The following is a 22,094-nucleotide window of genomic DNA, read 5'->3' on the forward strand; positions in this document are numbered from 1 at the left end:
AGTCCTCACCCTGGAGTGGATGCTGAGGGAGAACATCTAGGTCAAGGCCAACGACGGGTCCTCACCCTGGAGTGGATGTTGAGGGGAGAACATCTAGGTCAAGGCCAACGATGGGTCCTCACCCTGGAGTGGATGTTGAGGGGAGAACATCTAGGTCAAGGCCAACGACGTGGCAGCAGTTATATCTAACTACCACAACAGCAGCAGCAGCCTCATTGGATTCCAGGAAGCTGAGGCTCATAGCGTCCTATACGAATAATATTTTCAATAAATAACATTGTAGTTAAATTGTCTTATTCACAATTTAATGTTATTATTAAACATAAAACAATTACAGTTACTAAGCAATTCACAGTGTCACTCAGCATTAGTTAGACCATGGACTTGTGTATAAACATCTACCTAGTAGCAACCATCTTGTTGAGTTTCACTACAACAGCTGGGCTTGATTAGGTTTTCACAGTGTCACTCAGCATTATATACCATGGACTCTGTGTGTATACAGTATTATTACCTAGTACCCCTACACATCAACTACCTAGTACCCCTACACATCAACTACCTAGTACCCCTACACATCAACTCAGTACTGGTACTCTGTGTATACAGCCATGTTATTACCTCTTACCCCTACACATCAACTACCTAGTACCCCTACACATCAACTCAGTACCCCTACTCATCAATACAACCATGCTATTACACCTCACCCCTACACATCAACTCAGTACTGGTACTCTGTGTATACAACCATGTTATTACCTCTTACCCCTACACATCAACTCAGTACTGGTACCCCTGTGTATACCCATGTTATTACCTACCCCTACATCAACTCAGTACTGGTACTCTGTGTATACAGCCATGCTATTACCTCGTACCCCTACACATCAACTCAGTACTGGTACTCTGTGTATACAGCCATGTTATTACCTCGTACCCCTACACATCAACTCAGTACTGGTACTCTGTGTATACAGCCATGTTATTACCTAGTACCCCTACACATCAACTACCTCGTACCCCTACACATCAACTCAGTACTGGTACTCTGTGTATACAGCCATGTTATTACCTCGTACCCCTACACATCAACTCAGTACTGGTACTCTGTGTATACAGCCATGTTATTACCTCACATACCCCTACACATCAACTCAGTACTGGTACTCTGTGTACCCAGCCATGTTATTACCTCGTACCCCTACACATCAACTCAGTACTGGTACTCTGTGTATACAGCCATGTTATTACCTCGTACTCCTACACATCAACTCAGTACTGGTACCCCTGTGTATACAGCCATGTTATCGTTACTCATTGTGTATTTATTATTATGCTCTAAATACTCAAACAATGTACCTAAAAACTGTCTGGGATCCTGACATACAGCCAGGTGTTATAAAGGACCCACAGGTGTTTGTGGGTCAACTTCCCCCTTTAATTAAGCAGGATTCCGGAACAATAAATATTTGCAGAATCCGTGCAAAAACAAGTCCAGTATTTATGATCTAACTTCGTTTTTTAAAATCAAAAACAACAAACCGAGTAGCCAAGTGTTTCCAGCATTCAGAAAAGCTACACTGGACTTGCTTACCAAGACTACATTGAATCTTCCTGAGTGGCGTTGTTACAGTTTTGACTTAAATCGGATTGAAAATCTGTTGTAAGACTTTAAAATGGCTGTTTAGCAATGATCAAAAACCAACTTGACAGACTTACCCAGAAAAACTCACAGATGTAATCGCTGTCAAAGGTGATTTTAACATGTATTGCCTCGGGGGGTTGGAAAACTTATGTAAATTTAGATATTTCTGTATTTCATTATCAATCAATGTGCAAAAATGTCTAAAAACATGTTTTCACTTTGTCATTATAGGGTATTGTGATGTCATGATGGGGTATTGTGATGTCACTATGGGGTATTGTGATGTCATTACGGGGTATTGTGATGTCATTACAGGGTACTGTGTGTGGATGAATTAGAATGTTTTATTTAATACATTTTGTATTCAGGCTGTAACACAACAACATGTGGAACAAGTCAAGGGGTATGAATACTTTCTGAAGGCACCGGACCCAATGTCAGATGAACTCGTGAATCCATTTTGTCTGTCTCTGCCGTGCAGTATATGAAGGAAGTTTCAGCATTGTCTAGTGAAACTACCTCTAACTAGCATCCGCTAGCATACCTGTAGACTGCCGTGCAGTATGAAGGAAGTTAGAGGTAGTTTCACTAGACAATGCTAACTAGCATCCACTAGCATACCTGTAGACTGCCGTGCAGTATGAAGGAAGTTAGAGGTAGTTTCACAGACAATGCTAACTAGCATCTGCTAGCATACCTGTTCTTTCAGTCATTGCGCTAACACGAGTTGCCAGAATCTCGCAATATCCGTTTAAAGCCACAATGTAAGATGTGTTTACCATCAAAGAGTGGGCCACCAACAAAACATTCATAACAATGGATCAAATGCAGCCTATGACATTGATGTAAATACTATAGTCCCCCATTTCTATGATTATAGTGCTCTGCTATAAGACTTTTTAAAATGTAAGTATTGTTTGAAAACTGGCCTCAGGTTATTGAGGGATGTGGTTAGGATTCAACCTCATAGGAAGACAGTTGTTTCATGTGGAGGTTTCATTCAGGTCTCTCTGTTAAATACACATACTGGTTTTCTTTAGCAGGTGAAAGACCAGACTCAGAGGAACCAGAGCCAGAGACATCCAAACCAGTAAGACGACACCACTGCTCCCAGTGTGGAAAGAGTTTTACCCGGTTAGGGTCCTTGAAAAGGCATGAAGGAATACACGCAGGAGAGGAGACTTACCACTGTTCCCAGTGTGGAAAGAGTTTTACCAGGTTATTTAGCCTGAAACGACATGAGATGATACACACAGGAGAAAAGCCTTTCCACTGCTCCCAATGTGGAAAGAGTTTTACCCGGTTATGGCACCTGCAAATGGATGAGAGAAGGCACAGAGGAGAGAAGCCTTTCCGCTGCTCCGATTGTGGAAAGAGTTTTACCCAATTAGGGAGCCTGAAGGAACATGAGAGAATGCACACAGGAGAAAAAGCCCTTCCACTGCTCACTTTGTGGAAAGCGTTTTACCCATTTAGGAAGCCTGAAAGGACATGAGAGCATGCACAGAGGAGAAAAGCCCTTCCACTGCTCACATTGTGGAAAGCGTTTTACCCGTTTGGGGCACCTGAAAGCACATGAGAGAATTCACACAGGAGAAAAGCCCTTCCACTGCTCCCTGTGTGGGAAGAGTTTTACTCAGTTAGGGGGCCTGACAAAACATATGATATTACACAAAGGAGAGAAGCATTTCCACTGCTCTCTGTGTGGAAAGAGTTTTATCCAGTTATGGGGCCTGAAAACACATGAGTGGACACACATAAAAGAGAAGCCTCACCCCTGTTCCCAGTGTGGAAAGAGTTTCACACAGTCAAGATACCTGAAAAAACATGAGTTGACACACTCCGCAGAAAAGCCTTGAAATAATCCACATTGCAGAGAAATATATATTGGAAAGATATTTACCTGGTTAGGGAACCTGAAAGACCACGAGGTAGCAGACACAGGGGAAATGCCTTACCACTGCTCCCAGTGTGGAAAGAGATATTTAACAATAATACATCAGTTAATTAATGAGTTAACACATACAGTGCTCCAACACTTGTCTCATATTTTTGACTGACTGTTTATGCCACACGAAATCAAATTGTACAAAGTGAACTCAATGTTTTTTTAACATGAATTGGACATAGAGTGAGTATATCTGTTTCAATATAGAGTAGGTCAGTTGTAATGCTTTTTAAATAAATTATAACTTTTTAGAACTCTGTCTTTGTGTATTTTCTCTGTGTGTTAATCAAGTGCTATCTAGTTAAATGTGATATATTTCCTCTTGTGTTTGCATTGTGTATGTGTGTGTGAAAAAAAAATAAACAAATGTACAGACTCAGAAAAACGTACGAATCTAATTCCAACAGTATTTATTCATAATGTACATGTTAATATTGAGAGGGGTGTACTGCAAGGCAGGATCAATAAGGGCTAGCCATCTATCTTTGATAAAGAACCAGAAATAACTATGGATTTTCTGGTTCATTCAAAAATCTCAATTTAGATATGCGTTTTTCAGACCATGCCCATTTCTAGCGTCCCTTTTCAAAATAATAAAAGGTAGCTGGCGAACTCTAACTCTCTGCAGTTGTTGTATATCACTCAGGTCTAAGTCTGCCTAGAGGAAAACAGGACAGGTCCTGGCGTTCCACCACCCTAGATGAGACAATAAATACCCCCACCCCCCGTTTCAGTCGCACATGCTCCTTAATATCGTCCTGTGCGACCTGGAATTTTAATTCAGGAGCACCAGTGCGCCTATAAAAAAATATCACCCAGATAAATGCTTTTTGTAATGATAAAGCTTCGCTGTGCTGTTGTTTCCTGAGTACAGATTCATTAGCGTCGTGCTAGCACCATTACTACAGCGAAAACTGCACATTTCTAAACCAAACAGGATTTTTTACAATTCCTGTCACGTATTGGGGGGGCGCATTTTCCATTCATAAACCACGTCGCTTGCTGTTCTAAAACTTCTCGCGGGCTGTAAATAATTTTCTTTTACATGTTGGTTGTTCAGTCATGTTTGTTACCACATTAGCCATGTAGATAACAACCTGTTAACTTTATTAGTACATTCAAACATTTGGGGGCACAGAAAGGTTGGAAACGGGAAAGCTTCTTCAGGAGATCATAGCAATGTATGAATGACAGATCTCTTGGTCGTCACAAACGTTCTGAAAGAGACCGTGTTCTATGTTCCGCATCTCAATAGGAAATGTTGCTTTTACATCGTGTAAAAACCTAATATTACACAAATTACTGATTTGTCTCAATATTCTTGGTATTTTTAATCAACTCGTTTCTCGGGCACAGCATGTGCTTCAGAAGTAGCTAGACATCATATAAGCTATATCTCAATCGATAAAAATATAAATAAAAAATTATTCTGTAAAACATGCAGTTATATTGGCGTTATTAGTCCTGAACCCGATACTATGAATTAGGTTTGAGGAGTTAACTCAGGATAACCTAGGGTAATTTAGTGGTTAACTCTGGAGTTCAACTCGAGATAACCAGTCACACGAATGTGGCTCACCTTTAAGCCAGGTACATTTCTATTGTAAGGAATCCTTCAGATCTGGTCACCTGGTCTGGGGCAGGCTAACTCAGGACTAACCTGGTCTGTGGCAGGCTAACTCAGGACTAACCTGGTCTGTAACTCAGGACTAACCTGGTCTGTGGCAGGCTAACTCAGGACTAACCTGGTCTGGGGCAGGCTAACTCAGGACTAACCTGGTCTGGGGCAGGCTAACTCAGGACTAACCTGGTCTGGGGCAGGCTAACTCAGGACTAACCTGGTCTGGGGCAGGCTAACTCAGGACTAACCTGGTCTGGGGCAGGCTAACTCAGGACTAACCTGGTCTGGGGCAGGCTAACTCAGGACTAACCTGGTCTGTGGCAGGCTAACTCAGGACTAACCTGGTCTGTGGCAGGCTAACTCAGGACTAACCTGGTCTGGGGCAGGCTAACTCAGGACTAACCTGGTCTGGGGCAGGCTAACTCAGGACTAACCTGGTCTGGGGCAGGCTAACTCAGGACTAACCTGGTCTGGGGCAGGCTAACTCAGGACTAACCTGGTCTGGTGCAGGCTAACTCAGGACTAACCTGGTCTGGGGCAGGCTAACTCCAGGACTAACCTGGTCTGGGGCAGGCTAACTCTGTGGCAGGACTAACCTGGTCTGGGGCAGGCTAACTCAGAACTAACCTGGTCTGGGACTAACCTGGTCTGGGGCAGCTAACTCAGGACTAACCTGGTCTGGGGCAGGCTAACTCAGGACTAACCTGGTCTGGGGCAGGGCTAACTAACTCAGGCTTAGACTAACTCCACTTATCCTGAATCAGGTGTCTGAGCTGCGACTTGAGGACGAATGAAAATCGAATTTCCTCCCTCTCGCAAAGATTGCGTCATTGTCCCATTTAATTTGAGGAAGACTGATATAAATATTTAATAAATAAAACTGTTAATTTTTTAAATATAAAAATACTGATCACATTACATGTTTTCACACACAGTAAAACTTTAGTATAAATAAGTAACTATTTTATCGATAGGATTGGTGAAAAAGGTGCTTGTGCATTGATAAAGCACACCAAAGATCACATTAATGACAAGTAATAATGTAATAAAATAGAGATGCCTACTTCACACCTGCCTGCTGAGTTTGCAAGATAACTATTCCTTCATTTGGATTTCAGCACAAATTAAATATGTGGTTCTGCCCTGACAAAGGTTGCAGTTTGGAAACTGCAGTAATTACGTTCCACGGTGTTATTTTTGATGCATTATTTTCTGCATACTGCAGTTATAATACACTCTTACTGCAATACCTTTTGGTAAGGGTGACTCCACCATGGATTGATGGTTCGGCATTGTCTGTCGGTGTTCCACTAGCCATGTGCGACATAAACACTTACAAGCCTAGCTAGAACAGGCGTGCATAAGCAGCGGGTGCACTATCACTTACAAACTATAACCGGCTTTATCAAGAATCAAGGTAAGACCCCGATGCAGACTGTCGAAGTAACAATGTTTATTATTGTAACAACAGGGGCAGGCAAAGACAGGTCAAGGCAGGCAGGGGTCGACAATCCAGGGTAAGGCGAAGGTACAGGACGGCAGGCAGGCTCGGGTAGGAGGTTACAGGATCAGGACCAAAACCCAGGAGGACGAGGAAAGAGAGGCTGGGAAACAATAGGAGCTGACAGGAAGATCCATTCCCCAAGTTCATAAGTAATCTTGAGCCTGTTCGCAAAAAAAAAGAAAAAACATACCTTCTACTCCGCTAGGATCAGCTCGTCCAAAATGTACAAATACAAACTCGAAAACACTGATTATCATGACAATTTTGTCCACGGAGTGAAACTACCGAACAGTAGGAAGCCTTCATTCCATATTGTCCATTTTCCTTTGACCCGTCCTGTTTTTGGTACGTAGCGTCATACATCAAAGCACATATTGGTTTGATAGGGCGCTATTTAGGCCAATGGATCGGAGACATGTTGTATACATACATATACTGGCCGGCAACCACCCGGTTCCTCCACCCTGCACCTTAGAGGCTGCTGCCCTATCTATTTACATGGACATGGAATCACTGGTCACATTAATAATGTTAAATACAGGGCCTTCGGAAAGTAGTCAGACCCTTTGACCTTTCCACATTTTGTTACGTTATAGCCTTATTCAAATATGTATTAAATTGTTTTTTTTTTCCCCTCATCAATCTACACTCCATATCATAATGACATAGCAAAAACAGGTTTTTGGAAATGTTTGCTAATTTATTACATTTACATGAGTATTCAGACCCTTTACTCAGCACTTTAAAATCAAACCAAATGTAATTGGTCACATACACGTGTTTAGCAGATGTTATTGTGGGTGTGGCGCAGTCTGAGGTCCTGAGCTCTCTGGAGCAGGTTTTCATCAAGGATCTCTCCGTTCATCTTTGCCTCGATCCTGACTAGTCTCCCAGTATCTGCTGCTGATGAACCCCACACTGGACCTGACATTTATAAATGGTGACCAAGGTAATATGATGACCTTTGACCTAGGTATCATCTTTGCCTCGATCCTGACTAGTCTCCCAGTACCTGCTGCTGATGACCACCCCACAGCATAATGCTGCCACCACCATGCTTCCCCATAAATGGTGCCACAGTGACCTTTGACATAGGTATCATCTTTGCCTCGATCCTGACTAGTCTCCCACCACCTGCTGAAAAACACTGGACCAAACATTTATAAAGGTAGACCAAGGTAGATATGATATGACATAATTAACACCCTACAGCATGATGCTGCCACAGTATCTGCTTCATAAAAACACTGGACCAAACATTTATAAAGGTAGACCAAGGTAATATGATATGACATACTGTATGTTGCAGATACATTCATAAATGTACACTGGACTTAACATTTATGCCTCGACGTCACTCAGCTTTGAATTGAATTGAATTTATTTGGGTGAAAACCTAATACAACAATATGTAATATATTCCCAGTGGATGGCAAAGTGTGTAAAGGAAACTGCTTGTGATTTGAAGAAGAGACTACCAGTTCATCACCGACACTAGTTGATAGCGCCGAACCAGAGCTTCTAACTACATTGTTTTAGATTGCCTTCTGGCATGTTTGGAAAGCATATTTGCTTATTAGAAATGGATCGAATCTCTGTATTCTTTGGTGTTTTGTTTTTTTACCTCAGCCGCATCACCCACTCCAGTCAGCAGATGGCGACGTGTGTATTTTATGTGGAGGGATGCTGTGTGACGTATAAACCAGTGGACGGACGGTACGCTTCTTTGGTTCACAACAAGCCTGGTAAGGGTGGATTTGGGCAACTTGCTAGACGTAGTCGAATTCGAGACACGTTCTGTGTATATTAGACACTGTTTGTTTTTTAAACACACGCACATGTCTACGTGTTAACCTGTTTTATTTCACATAGTTAGCTAGCTATTTTAGCTAATGCTAAACAGCCAATGCTATCGAGCGAGCTAACATCGCCGACCATGAGCTCAGTAATTTACTCCCCCACCTTCTAAAGAGGAGGTCTGCTGGACGGAGAAAGAAGCTCCCGTGAAAGAGGAGAAGGAAGAGGAAGCTGTTACGTTGTTTTGTCGGGTAGGTGGCTTGCTAAGTTAGCATTAGCAACTAACCTAAGGTTAATTCTATCTACCTAGTTAACGTCCCCGACCATGAGCTCACTAAACTACTCCCCCACTTCTAAAGAAGAGGATGTCTGCTGGACGGAGAAAGAAGCTCTGGGGCTGAACATTATCGTAAAAGAAGAAGAAGAAGAGGAGGATATTAGAGTGAAAGGAGAGGAAGGTGAAGAAGAGGAGGATATTAGAGTGAAAGGAGAGGAAGGTAAAGAAGAGGAGGATATTAGAGTGAAAGGAGAGGAAGGTGAAGAAGAGGAGGATATTAGAGTGAAAGGAGAGGAAGAAGAGGATGCAGTGTTCAGGGAGGAGGAGGAAGTCACAGTGAAAGAAGAAGAGGAGGAAGAAGATTTCAAAATAATAAAGGAGGAAGAGGAGGAGGCTATTACATTGAAAGAAGAGGATGTTCTAGTGAAAGGAGAGGAAGAACCTTTTATAGTGGAAGAGGAGACTGAAGATCTGATTGACACCAGTAAGTACGATCTCAAAAAACAGGGGCATAAACTCTGTCTGCAGTTATGGAATCAAAGTATAGTTTTAAAGGGTCAGGCATTCCACTGAACGACCCAGCTGTTTAGTCTATTCAACTGGTTCTCACTTCATTCATCTGGAACGACCCTGTTGTTTAATCTATTAAATCAAATGTATTTATATAGCCCTTCGTACATCAGCTGATATCTCAAAGTGCTGTACAGAAACCCAGCCTAAAACCCCAAAAAGCAAGCAATGCAGGTGTAGGCTCATTTACTTGTGTGGCTGCCAGCCAAATAGCATTGAACTTCTTTTGTCATCTGATAGAAATTAAGCAATTTTTTTCCGCCAAATGTGTTGCACTATATTTGCACATCCCTGATCATTCTATATATAAAACGGGACCCCTGGCAATACACAGCTGGATTCACCAGCCCCCGCTTTCTCCCTTGGTATTTACAAACAAACACCTGACCGGCTCAACTGTTCTGAGGAACGACGCTAAAGATTCATAATGTCAAATAATGTGACCGGCTCAACTGTTCTGGGGAACGACGCTAAAGATTCATAATGTCAAATAATGTGACCGGCTCAACTGTTCTGGGGAACGACGCTAAAGATTCAGAATGTCAAATAATGTGACCGGCTCAACTGTTCTGGGGAACTACGCTAAAGATTCATAATGTCAAATAATGTGACCGGCTCAACTGTTCTGAGGAACTACGACGCTAAAGATTCATAATGTCAAATAATGTGACCGGCTCAACTGTTCTGAGGAACTACGCTAAAGATTCATAATGTCAAATAATGTGACTGGCTCAACTGTTCTGGGGAACGACGCTAAAGATTCATAATGTCAAATAATGTGACATGAGATACGCGATCTGTTCTATCTCCTCTAACGCATTGCGCAAGTTGACTGCAGGTATTTACTTTAAAAAGTAGATACAAATATTAACATGTATAGAAAAACTTCAAATAATTAGTTTTAAAGTATTGATGGTACTGTAGAGATGGTTAAAGATGCAAAGAGTAGGGGCCACCAACAAAATGGGTTTGATACATGGAGAGTCCTGGACAGAGTCTTGTCCATCGGTCGCTGTGGATGATGTGGAGCATTAAATATAGAGTCCTGGACAGAGTCTTGTCCATCAGTCGCTGTGGATGGAGTGGAGCATTAAATATAGAGTCCTGTACAGAGTCTTGTCCATCAGTCGCTGTGGATGATGTGGAGCATTAAATATAGAGTCCTGGACAGAGTCTTGTCCATCAGTCGCTGTGGATGGAGTGGAGAGTCCTGGACAGAGTCTTGTCCATCATTAAATATAGAGTCCTGGACAGAGTCTTGTCCATCAGTCGCTGTGGATGGAGTGGAGCATTAAATATAGAGTCCTGGACAGAGTCCATCATTTGCTTCAAGTTAAGAGCATTGGGCTAGTAACCGAAAGGTTGCTGGTTCGAATCCCGAGCCAACTAGGTGAAAAATATGTGAATGTGCCCTTGAGCAAGGTACTTAACCCCTAATTGTTCTGGATAAGAGTTGTCTTCTAAATGACAAATCGTGTAACAATTTCAATATATGAATGTTTTCGGTTCACAATAGTTTCATTTCTAAGTACTAAAACATGGGTCCTAGAACAGAAGGTCAATCAGCTAAAAACCTGTCTCTATGAAAGCAAGGTTCTAGAGTGGTATTATTATTTGTATTGTATTGGCCACCAAGTAAAAAATAAAATAAATGAAAACTGGCCTCAGGTTATTACCAGTCTGGATTAAACCTCATATGAAGATAGTTTTATCATGTGGAGGTTTCATTCGGGTTTCTGTTTAACTACACACTCTGTATTTTATTGAGAGATCTAGTCTAGATTAAACCTCATAGGAAGACCGTTTTACCATGTGGAGGTTTCATTCAGGTCTCTGTTTAGTATTTAGCTAAATACTCTGTTTGTCTTTGGCAGGAGAGAGACCAGATTCTCATTCTGACAGCGGGAAGAGTTCTTCAGTGGCACCAGACTCAGAGACTCCCAAACCAGCAAGAAAACATCACTGCTCCCACTGTGGAAAGAGTTTTTGGTGGTTAGGGCACCTTAGACACCATAAGAGAACGCACACAGGGGAGAAGCCCTACCCATGCTCCCAGTGTGGAAAGAGATTTACCATGTTAGGGAACCTGAAACAGCATGAGAGGACACACACTGCAGAAAGGCCTTTTAAATGTTCCAAGTGTGGAAAGAGTTTTACCTGGTTACGGTACCTCAATAAGCATGAAGAAATACATACAGCAGTGAGGAAGACCTGCCAATGCTCTCAGTGTGGAAAGAGATTTACTACGTTAGGGTACCTGAAAACACACAAGAGAATACACTCCGGAGAGAAGCCGTACCAATGCTCCCAATGTGGAATGACTTATAACCAGTTAGGGAACCTGAAATCACATGAGAGAATACACACTGGAGAAAAGCCCTTCCAGTGCTCCCAGTGTGGAAAGAGATTTACTGGTTCAAAGAACCTGAAATGGCATGTGAGAATACATCGAGATAAACATGCAAATACACAGGAGGGGAAGGAGGAGGAGGAGGAGGAGGAGAAGACATACCACTGCTCTCATTGCGGAAAGACATTTTCCCGGGCAGAGGACCTGAAATCACATGAGAGAATAGAGAGGCTGTGTTCCGACTTGTGTTTTTGACTTAGAATGTGTTTCTTCTTCAAGCCACATGAAATCATATTGTACACTGAGTACACCAAACATTAGTATCACCTTCCCAATAGAGAGTTCCACCCTCCCCCCATTTAGCCCTCAGAACAGCCTCTGTTCACCGGGGCATGGGACTACACGATGTTGAAAGCCTTCTATGATGCTGGCCTATGTTGACTCCAATGCTTCCCATAGTTGTGTCAAGTTGGCTGGATGTCCTTTGGGTTGTGAACCGTTCTTGATACACATGGGATACTGTTGAGCTTGAAAAACCCAGCCTGGCACCTACGACTATAGGCAATTACATCTTTTGTCTTGCCCATTCACCCTCTGAATGGAGCGTACACACAATCCAGGTTTAAAATGTTGTCGTTAACCTGTCTCCTCCATATCATCTCAACTAATTGAAGTGGATTTAACACGCTTTTATTTTTTTAATTTCACCTTTATTTAACCAGGTAACAGAACACATATAACACACAGAACACATAGAACACATTTTTTCCCCCACCTTTATTTAACCAGGTAACAGAACACATAGAACACATAGAACACACAAACACATATAACACACAGAACACACAGAACACATATAACACACAGAACACATATAACACACAGAACACATAGAACACACACAACACATAGAACACATTGTTTCCCCCACCTTTATTTAACCAGGTAGGCCAGTTGAGAACAAGTTCTCATTTACAACTGGGACCTGGCCAAGATAAAGCACAGCAGTTCGGCACATACAACAACACAGAGTTACACATGGAATAAACAAACATACAATCAATAACACAGTAGACAAATCTGTATACAGTGTGTGCAAATGAGGTAGGATAAGAGAGGTAAGGCAATAAATAGGCCATGGTGGCAAAGTAATTACAATATAGCAATTAAACACTGGAATGGTAGGGTGTGCAGAAGATGAATGTGCGAGTAGAGATACTGGGGTGCAAAGGAGCAAGATAAAAAAAAAAAATAAATACAGTGTGGGGATGAGGTAGTTGGATGGGCTATTTACATATGAGCTACCGACAGGTGCAGTGATCTGTGAGCTTCTCTGACAGCTGGTGCTTAAAGCTAGTGAGGGAGGTAAGAGTCTCCAGCTTCAGAGATTTTTGCAGTTCGTTCCAGTCACTCGCAGCAGAGAACTGGAAGGAGAGGCGGCCAAAGGAAGAATTGGCTTTATCTAGCAGAGACTTGTAGATGACCTGGAGCCAGTGGGTTTGGCGATGAGTATGAAGCGAGGGCTAGCCAACGAGAGCATACAGGTCGCAGTGGTGGGTAGTATATGGGGCTTTGGTGACAAAGCGGTTGGCAATCATTTGAGAAACCAAGGCTGTTGAGTCTGCCAATAAGAATGTTGTGATTGACAGAGTCGAAAGCCTTGGCCAGATCAATGAATAGGGCTGCACAGTAATGTTTCTTATCGATGGCAGTTAAGATATCGTTTAGGATCTTGAGCGTGGCTGAGGTTCACCCATGACCAGCTCTGAAACCAGATTGCATAGCGGAGAAGGTATGGTGAGATTCGAAGTGGTCGGTAATCTATTTGTTAACTTGGCTTTCGACGTCCTTAGATAGGCAGGGTAGAATAGATATAGGTCTGTAGCAGTTTGGGTCTAGAGTGTCTCCCCCTTTGAAGTGGGGGATGACTGCGGCAGCTTTCAATCTTTGGGAATCTCAGACGATATGAGAGGTTGAATAGGCTAGTAATAGCGGTTGCAACAATTTCGGCAGATCATTTTAGAAATTAGAGGATCCAGATTGTCTAGCCCAGCTGATTCGTAGGTTTTCCAGATTTTGCAGCTCTTTCAGAACATCAGCTGAACGGATTTGGGAGAAGGAGGAAATGGGGAAGGCTTGGGCGAGTTGCTGTGGGGAGTGCAGGGCTGACCAGGGTAGGGGTAGCCAGGTGGAATGCAGGCCATCCGTAGAAAAATGCTTCTTGAAATTCCTGATTATTGTGGATTTTATCGGTAGTGACAGTGTTTCCTAGCCTCAGAGCAGTGGGCAGCTGGGAGAAGGTGCTCTTATTCTCCATGGACTTTACAGTGTCCCAGAACTTTTTGAGTTTGTACTACAGGATGCACATTTCTGTTTGAAAAAGCTAGCCTTAGCTTTCCTAACTGCCTATGTATATTGGTGAGCTCAATACGGGATCAAAGCTTTCACCTGGACTCACCTGGAAAGCAGGTGAACACCTAAGAGCAGGTGTTCTTAATGTTTTGTATACTCAGTGTATATTAGCTTGTCACAAAAAAAATTGCCTATTTTTTTTTTTTTTTTAGCTCAATTCAGAATGTATTTAATTATTACCTTTGATCTGATACATGTACAAACACTCATATTGCTTGTTATCTGATTTGGATATTTAACGTAAAGTATTCAAAAGATTCATATCATTTGATTTGGATATTTTACGTAAAGTATTCAATAGATTCATATCATTTGATTTGGATATTTTATGTAAAGTATTCAATAGATTCATATCATTTGATTTGGATATTTAACGTAAAGTATTCAATAGATTCATATCATTTGCATTTCTTGATTAGTTGAATTTAGTCTTTTTTTTTTCATTCAGTAAATTTGTGGACGTGTGAAGTGAAATGTGTAAATGTAATGGTCGTTGCGTAGCGAGTAGCACACCACTTCGTCCTGATTTGGTTCACACCGAGGATCAAACCCAGGACTTCTCTGTCTTGATAGCACACGTGACCACCCTCCTGAATCGTTTTACCAGTCAGCGCCACCGCAAAGCTAGCAATTCTCCTTGGCGCAAGAGGGGACAGTCCACAGTCTGAGGAGTGGGTTTTTACACATTTGCTCCTTGTAAGAGTGTGCAAAAGCTGTCATCAAGGCGAAGGGTTTGAAGAATATAAAATATATTTTGATTTGTTTAGCACTTTTTGGTTACCACATGATTCCTTATGTGTGATTTCATAGTTTTGATGTCTTCACTATTATTCTAAAATGTAGAAAATAGTAAAAATAAATAAAAACCCTGGAATGAGTAGGTGTGTCCAAACTTTTGACTGGTACTGTACAACTTTACTGTGTTGTTACACCATGTGGGAACAGACCTAGTCTGTTCATTATAGACATCTAAACTCAGCAAAAAAGAAACGTCCCTTTTTCAGGACCCTGTATTTCAAAGATAATTTGTAAAAATCAAATAACTTTACAGATCTTTATTGTAAAGGGTTTAAACACTGTTTCCCATGCTTGTTCAATGAACCATAAACAATTAATGAACATGCACCTGTGGAACGGCCGGTAAGACACCAACAGCTTACAGATGGTAGGCAATTAAGGTCACAGTTATGAAAACTTAGGACACTAAAGAGGCCTTTCTACTGACTCTGAAAAACACCAAAATAAAGATGCCCAGGGTCCCTGCTCATCTGCTTGAACGTGCCTTAGGCATGCTGAAAGGACACATGAGGACTGCAGATATGGTCAGGGCAAATAAATGTCTGTACTGTGTGACGTCTAAGACAGCGCTACAGGGAGACAGGACGGACAGCTGATCGTCCTCACAGTGGCAGACCATGTGTAACAACACCTGCACAGGATCGGCACATCCGAACATCACACCTGCGGGACAGATACAGGATGGCAACAACAACTGCCCGAGTTACACCAGGAATTTACAATCCCTCCATCAGTTCTCAGACTGTCCGCAATAGGCTGAGAGAGGCTGGACTGAGGGCTTGTTGGCCTGTTGTAAGGCAGGTCCTCACTAGACATCACTGGCAACAACGTCGCCTCTGGGCACAAACCCACCGTCGCTGGACCAGACAGGATTGGCAAAAGTGCTCTTCACTGACAAGTCGTGTTTTTGTCTCACCAGACGTGATGGTCAGATTTGTGTTTATTGTCGAAGGAATGAGAGTTACACTGAGGCCTGTACTCTGGAGCGGGATCTAGGTGGAGGGTCATTCATGGTCTGGGGTGGTGTGTCACAGCATCATCGGACTGAGCTTGTTGTCATTGCAGGCTTCTCTTGGATCGGAGGGTGAGGGCTAGGGTCATTCCCCCAGAAATGTCCGGGAACTTGCAGGTTCCTTGGTGGGAGAGTGGGGTAACATCTCACAGCAAGAACTGGCAAATCTGGTGCAGTCCATGAGGAGGAGATGCACTGCAGTACATAATGCAGCTGGTGGCCACACCAGATACTGACTGTTACTTTTGATTTTGACCCCCTCTTTGTTCAGGGACACCTTATTCCATTTCTATTAGTCACATGTCTGTGGAACTTGTTCAGTTTATGTCTCAGTTGTTGAATCTTGTTATGTTCATACAAATATTTACACACGTTAATTTTGCTGAAAATGAACGCAGTTCACAGTTTTTTTGCTGAGTTTATATGGACAGTGGCCTGCTCTCCTAACACCTCAATGATATTATACTACATGGACAGTGGCCTGCTCTCCTAACACTGCAATGCTATTAAACTACATGGACAGTGCCCTGCTCTCCTAACACTGCAATGATATTAAACTACATGGACAGTGGCCTGCTCTCCTAACACTGCAATGATATTAAACTACATGGACAGTGCCCTGCTCTCCTAACACTGCAATGATATTAAACTACATGGACAGTGGCCTGCTCTCCTAACACTGCAATGCTATTAAACTACATGGACAGTGGCCTGCTCTCCTAACACTGCAATGATATTAAACTACATGGACAGTGGCCTGCTCTCCTAACACTGCAATGATATTAAACTACATGGACAGTGGCCTGCTCTCCTAACACTGCAATGATATTAAACTACATGGACAGTGGCCTGCTCTCCTAACACTGCAATGATATTAAACTACATGAGCAGTGGCCTGCTCTCCTAACACTGCAATTATATTAAACTACATGGACAGTGGCCTGCTCTCCTAACACTGCAATGATATTAAACTACATGGACAGTGTATGTGGGCAATGGCGTGAAAAAGTATTTGCCTTATAATAATAACACCTCACATAATGCTGCCCAAAAACAATGAACAGTTCCTGTCATTGTAAACTAATATATTAAACTACATGGACAGTGACCTGCTCTCCTAACACTGCAATGATATTAAATACAGGAATTGGCCTATCTGGACACTGATCCATTTGAACTACATTTCAGCCTCCTGTCAGAACACCAGATATTAAACTACATGGACATTTCCTGGTACACTGGTGAATTCTACATGGCAGTGGCCTTGACTGGAACAAAGGCCTTCAGGACCACATGGACAGTGGAACAGCCCCATAACATCATATATACCCACCATATGGGCAGTAGATATGCTCTCTTTACTGCAATGTGTACATGGACAGTGTATGTGGCAAGTGTGTCTACCCACCGCTTGTGTCTACCCACCGCTAGTGTGTCCGCTATGTGTCTACCCACCGCTAGTGTGTCTAGTGTGTCTTGTAAATAATAATGTGTCTACCCACCGCTAGTGTGTCTACCCACCTGCATCCATTATGTGTCCGCTAGTGTGTCTACCCACTGCTAGTGTGTCTACCCACCGCTAGTGTGTCTACCCACCTTGTGTCTAGTGTGTCTACCCACCGCTAGTGTGTCTGACTGCTAGTGTGTCTATCCACCGCTAGTGTGTCTACCCACCCCTAGTGTGTCTACCCACCCTAGTGTGTCTAGCCAAAGACCTCCATTTTGTTCATACCCTTTTCCAATCCAAGTGCCAAACCCACCACTGGCTCCACCCACGCTGTTTAGCTAGGTGTTTACATGCTAGTGTGTTACTCTCACTAAAGTGTCTTTTTTTCTGTGTCTAGCCAAAGACCTCCAGAGCCTGTTTCATATCACCAGATTCAGAGACCCCAAGATGACCAAGTTCTGTTTAGCTCCAGGTGGCTTAATATCCCCAGGTGTTTAGGTGTTTATGTGCTGGTTACTCTCACTAAAGATTTTTTTTTTCTGGCAACCCCTGACAAGTTCTGGAATTCTAATTGGAGATTGGAGACTTGGTGACCCCAAGATGACCAAGTTCTGGAATTCTAATTCTAATTGAGATTGAGACTTGGTGACTCCAAGATGACCAAGTTCTGGAATTCTAATTGGAGATTGAGACTTGGTGACTCCAAGATGACCAAGTTCTGGAATTTTTCCAATTGGAGATTCAGAGAACCATGACTCCAAGATGACCAAGTTCTGGAATTCTAATTGGACAGAGACTTGTTGACTCTGCTCCAAGATTTTAAATTCTTCATCATTTTCCAACTGTGGCACCATTCCTCTGATTTATCTTTTCATTTGTGAGTTATGCCTCCTCCCTGGAGATCAGATACACTTGGCTCTGGATAAGAGAGTCTGCTCCCGTGACTCACTACATGTAGAGGCATTACTGGATAAGTGAGTTGCTAAATGACTCACTACTGTAGAGGCTCTGGATAAGAGAGTCTGCTAAATGACTCACTACTGTAGAGGCTCTGGATAAGAGATCTGCTAAATGACTCACTGCTGTAAGTGTCTCTGGATAAGAGAGTCTGCTAAATGACTCACTACTGTAAGTGGCTCTGGATAAGAAAGTCTGCTAAATGACTCACTACTGTAGTGGTTCTGGATCAGAGTCTGCTAAATGACTCACTACTGTAAGTGGCTCTGGATCAGAGAGTCTGCTAAATGACTCACATGTCAATGTGATGGCAGATACATGCGTTTTACATAACATACAGGCGCTTTTATACCCCAGTGACACAAGAAACCATGAACAAAAAAAAAAGTTTAAATATTGTGGTGGAAATTCAACACCTGAATTAAAATTTTAAACAAATCACTCTTTATTATCACGGCCCGGAGAGGTTCACAAACTCAATCCAAGCTTGATGAAAAGGGCGTTCCCCTTTCAGTCCTTATATACTGCTACACAAACAAGTTATATGAGCATGATTTACATTATTAACGTTGGTTCCTGCATGTGACTGACTGATACCTCACGAGGCTGAGATACTCCTTCTGTCCCACAGAACAATGTTCTGGGCCATGTTAGTACATTGCTTATGGGTTACTCCCATTGACAATCAGTCAGTCAGTCGCATGAACCGAACCAGGCCATGTAAGTACAGAGCGGCATTATTCTAAACATACAATCTGATACACAGAGAGAAAAATGTCCCGTCACAATGTTAACGTAGATTTGATTTGATTTATTTTAATTAACAAGAATCTTTACGGGTGCCAATAAATGAAAGTTAAAAGTTTTTTTTTTTTTTTTTCACTTGTTAAACAAAATATTTTTCTCTGAGCAATTGTATTTGTATAAAAACACAATTTCAGCATACAATATTCAGCTCAGTACTTGTACTGTTGATCTTAAACACATCTTTATCAAGGGGGTTAATCATTTTGGAGGTGGTTATTCCGGGGCCTTAACTGGTCTTAACAACGTTAGGTCTTCTCCCCTCCTGTGTGTGTTCTGTCAAACTCTTCCCACATTGGGAGCATTGGAAAGGTTTCTCTCGTGTGTGCGTCATTTCATGCTTTTTCAGTATCCCTAAATAGGTAAAACTCTTTTCACACAGGGAGCAGTGGAAAGGCTTCTCTCCGGTGTGTATTCTCGCATGCATTTTCAGGTTCCCTAATTTGGTATAACTCTTTTTACACTGAGAACATTGGAAAGGCTTATCTCCCGTGTGTGTTCTCTCGTGCTCTTTCAGATGCGATGCCTGGATAAATCTCTGGCCACACTGAGAGCATTGAAAAGGCCTCTCTACAGAGTGTGTTCTTTCATGCACTTTTAGATACCCCAAGTGTCCAAAACCCTTTCCACACTGGGAGCAATGATAAGGCTTCTCCCCTGTGTGCGTTCTTTTATGTTCTTTCAGGTGCTTTAACCTGGAAAATATCTTTCCACACTGGGAGCAGTGGTGTCTCCTCACTGGTTTGGACGTCTCTGGATCGGGTTCCCCTGAAGGACTCTTTCCTCTGTCAGAGTGACAGTCTGATATCGCTCCTGTCAAAGAAAAAAACATTTGGTTAAACAGCGAGACCTGAATAAAAATCTCCACATGATTAAACTGTCTTCCTATGAGGTTTAATCCAGACTAGAGCCTTCAGTATAGTTTGGATCCTGGGTGCTGATTGGTTGACAAGTGCTAGTTATTTTTATGATAATAAATAACAGTTCCATTTGAATTATCCATTTGAATTACATGTACATCCACTGTCCCACAGCCCAGCCAGTTAATTTATCAACTGTATCTCCACTGTCCCACAGCCCAGCCAGGTAATTTATCAACTAATCTCCACTGTCCCACAGCCCAGCCAGGTAATTTATCAACTAATCTCCACTGTCCCACAGCCCAGCCAGGTAATGTATCAACTGTATCTCCACTGTCCCACAGCCCAGCCAGGTAATTTATCAACTAATCTCCACTGTCCCACAGCCCAGCCAGGTAATTTATCAACTGTATCTCCACTGTCCCACAGCCCAGCCAGGTAATTTATCAACTAATCTCCACTGTCCCACAGCCCAGCCAGGTAATTTATCAACTAATCTCCACTGTCCCACAGCCCAGCCAGTTAATTTATCAACTAATCTCCACTGTCCCACAGCCCAGCCAGGTAATTTATCAACTAATCTCCACTGTCCCACAGCCCAGCCAGGTAATTTATCAACTAATCTCCACTGTCCCACAGCCCAGCCAGGTAATTTATCAACTGTATCTCCACTGTCCCACAGCCCAGCCAGTTAATGTATCAACTGTATCTCCACTGTCCCACAGCCCAGCCAGGTAATTTATGAACTAATCTCCACTGGAAGAAGAAAAAGAGACATTCTTATCCCATGCAAGATAATAATATTAACCATTTTACTAGAACCTGTAAATGAATAATTAGGGCTGTTTCCCCGGCACTCCGCTTCGCAACACGCCTAAGAACAGTCGTTGTGCCTTGTTTGCTTCAATTAAATAACTGGTGGCCCAGTTCTTTTTACAACATTTAATCCAGATCAAAAATAATCCTCGTCTCGATTCGGTTTTCTTCATCATTTGCAAATCAGACATGAGTTGGTTGTAATAACTGGTTATATGATGTGGTATCGTAGATATTTTAAATCAGATCAGTCTGTCTAAACCTTACAGCTAAAATATGAAGGACCTAATTACACCATTGAGATTATAAAAACACTAATGATTGTAGCGCTTCAAAACAGGTTTTTTAAAAATATATATAATTTGCTCATGGGTTGTCGAGTATAAGAGTAGAGACTGAGCAAAGCACAACAGAAAGAGATTTGGAAAAATATAATGTTAAGCATTTAATCCATTAACGTTTTGTTGGTTGACCACCACTCTTTATAGATTTAACAATTCCTAAAGTACAGAACAACATATTCAAGTGTAGAGTGCTCTTTTTTTTTAAACCAGACATTAGTTCAACAACTGCAGAGTTTGTGGCCCTGTTTTTAAGATGCTACTTACTGGTGTTCAGATTTCCAGTCTTCTCTTCGTCCACTCCAAAAACGTCTTCCTCGTCCAATGTGACAGTGATCTCCCCTTCCACTCCAACATCTGCATCCCGCTCTTTCGCTTCTTCCTGTTTCACTCTGAAAGCTTCTTCCTCTTCTTTCACTGTTACAGCCTCACGCGCTACTTCTTTTTTGACGGTGACAGCCTCTTCTTCCTTCTCCTCTTTCACCGTCCAGCAGACCTCCTCTTCTTCGGCAGGAGGAGAGTAGCGTTGTGAGCTCATGGTCGGGGATGTTAGCTAGCTAGTTAGCATTAATGACAAGTCAAGTGCTACTACTAATTTAACCTGCCAGCTAGCTGACTACTAGCAACGTAAAATTAAATGCGACAATTAGCTAGATATACAACATACGTGTGTTTAAAACAGTGGCTAATACACACCGAAAGTGTCTAATGAGCGTTAACGTTTTAGCTATTTTGGCTAGCAGCAGCCGTGGTTGATAACTACCGTGGTTGATAACTAGATCAGCGTCCCGTTAGCAACACAAAAAAAGTACTTCCGGGTCACGGAATTTTGGAAGATTTTCTAAATAAAAGTCCCACAAGTGATAGTGGAAAGGTGTCAATAACCTGTATTTATTCATGATATATGATAAGTAATTGTCTAAACATTATGT

At 42.2% G+C, this 22,094-nt stretch overlaps 2 protein-coding genes across 2 annotated transcripts; one reads left to right on the forward strand and one right to left on the reverse strand.

The window, feature by feature from the left end:
- Positions 1–8,446: 8,446 nt before the first annotated feature.
- LOC135530065 (zinc finger protein 436-like) lies at positions 8,447–12,444 on the forward strand. The gene is made up of 2 exons (XM_064958452.1): positions 8,447–9,279; positions 11,240–12,444. The coding sequence occupies exons 1-2, from the start codon at positions 8,844–8,846 to the stop codon at positions 11,968–11,970; spliced, it is 1,167 nt and encodes a 388-aa protein (XP_064814524.1). The 5' UTR covers positions 8,447–8,843; the 3' UTR covers positions 11,971–12,444.
- A 6,336-nt stretch (positions 12,445–18,780) lies between these two features.
- Positions 18,781–21,882, reverse strand: LOC135530067 (gastrula zinc finger protein XlCGF17.1-like). The gene is made up of 2 exons (XM_064958454.1): positions 21,430–21,882; positions 18,781–19,958 (listed from the first exon to the last, which is right to left on the reverse strand). Exons 1-2 carry the CDS (start codon positions 21,698–21,700, stop codon positions 19,375–19,377), a joined length of 855 nt encoding a protein of 284 aa, XP_064814526.1. The 5' UTR covers positions 21,701–21,882; the 3' UTR covers positions 18,781–19,374.
- Between the last annotated feature and the right edge of the window lie 212 nt (positions 21,883–22,094).

Source organism: Oncorhynchus masou, unplaced genomic scaffold (genome assembly GCF_036934945.1).
Source record: "Oncorhynchus masou masou isolate Uvic2021 unplaced genomic scaffold, UVic_Omas_1.1 unplaced_scaffold_1246, whole genome shotgun sequence".
NCBI lineage: Eukaryota > Metazoa > Chordata > Actinopteri > Salmoniformes > Salmonidae > Oncorhynchus > Oncorhynchus masou.

Bases quoted from the DNA above. Each gene is read 5' to 3' on its own strand.
- LOC135530065 (XM_064958452.1), top strand. From the start codon at position 8,844: ATGAGCTCACTAAACTACTCCCCCACTTCTAAAGAAGAGGATGTCTGC. The intron at 9,280-11,239 runs GTAAGTACGATC...TGTCTTTGGCAG, and splicing joins TGAAGATCTGATTGACACCA to GAGAGAGACCAGATTCTCAT.
- LOC135530067 (XM_064958454.1), bottom strand. From the start codon at position 21,700: ATGAGCTCACAACGCTACTCTCCTCCTGCCGAAGAAGAGGAGGTCTGC. The intron at 19,959-21,429 runs GTAAGTAGCATC...TTTCTTTGACAG, and splicing joins GACTGGAAATCTGAACACCA to GAGCGATATCAGACTGTCAC.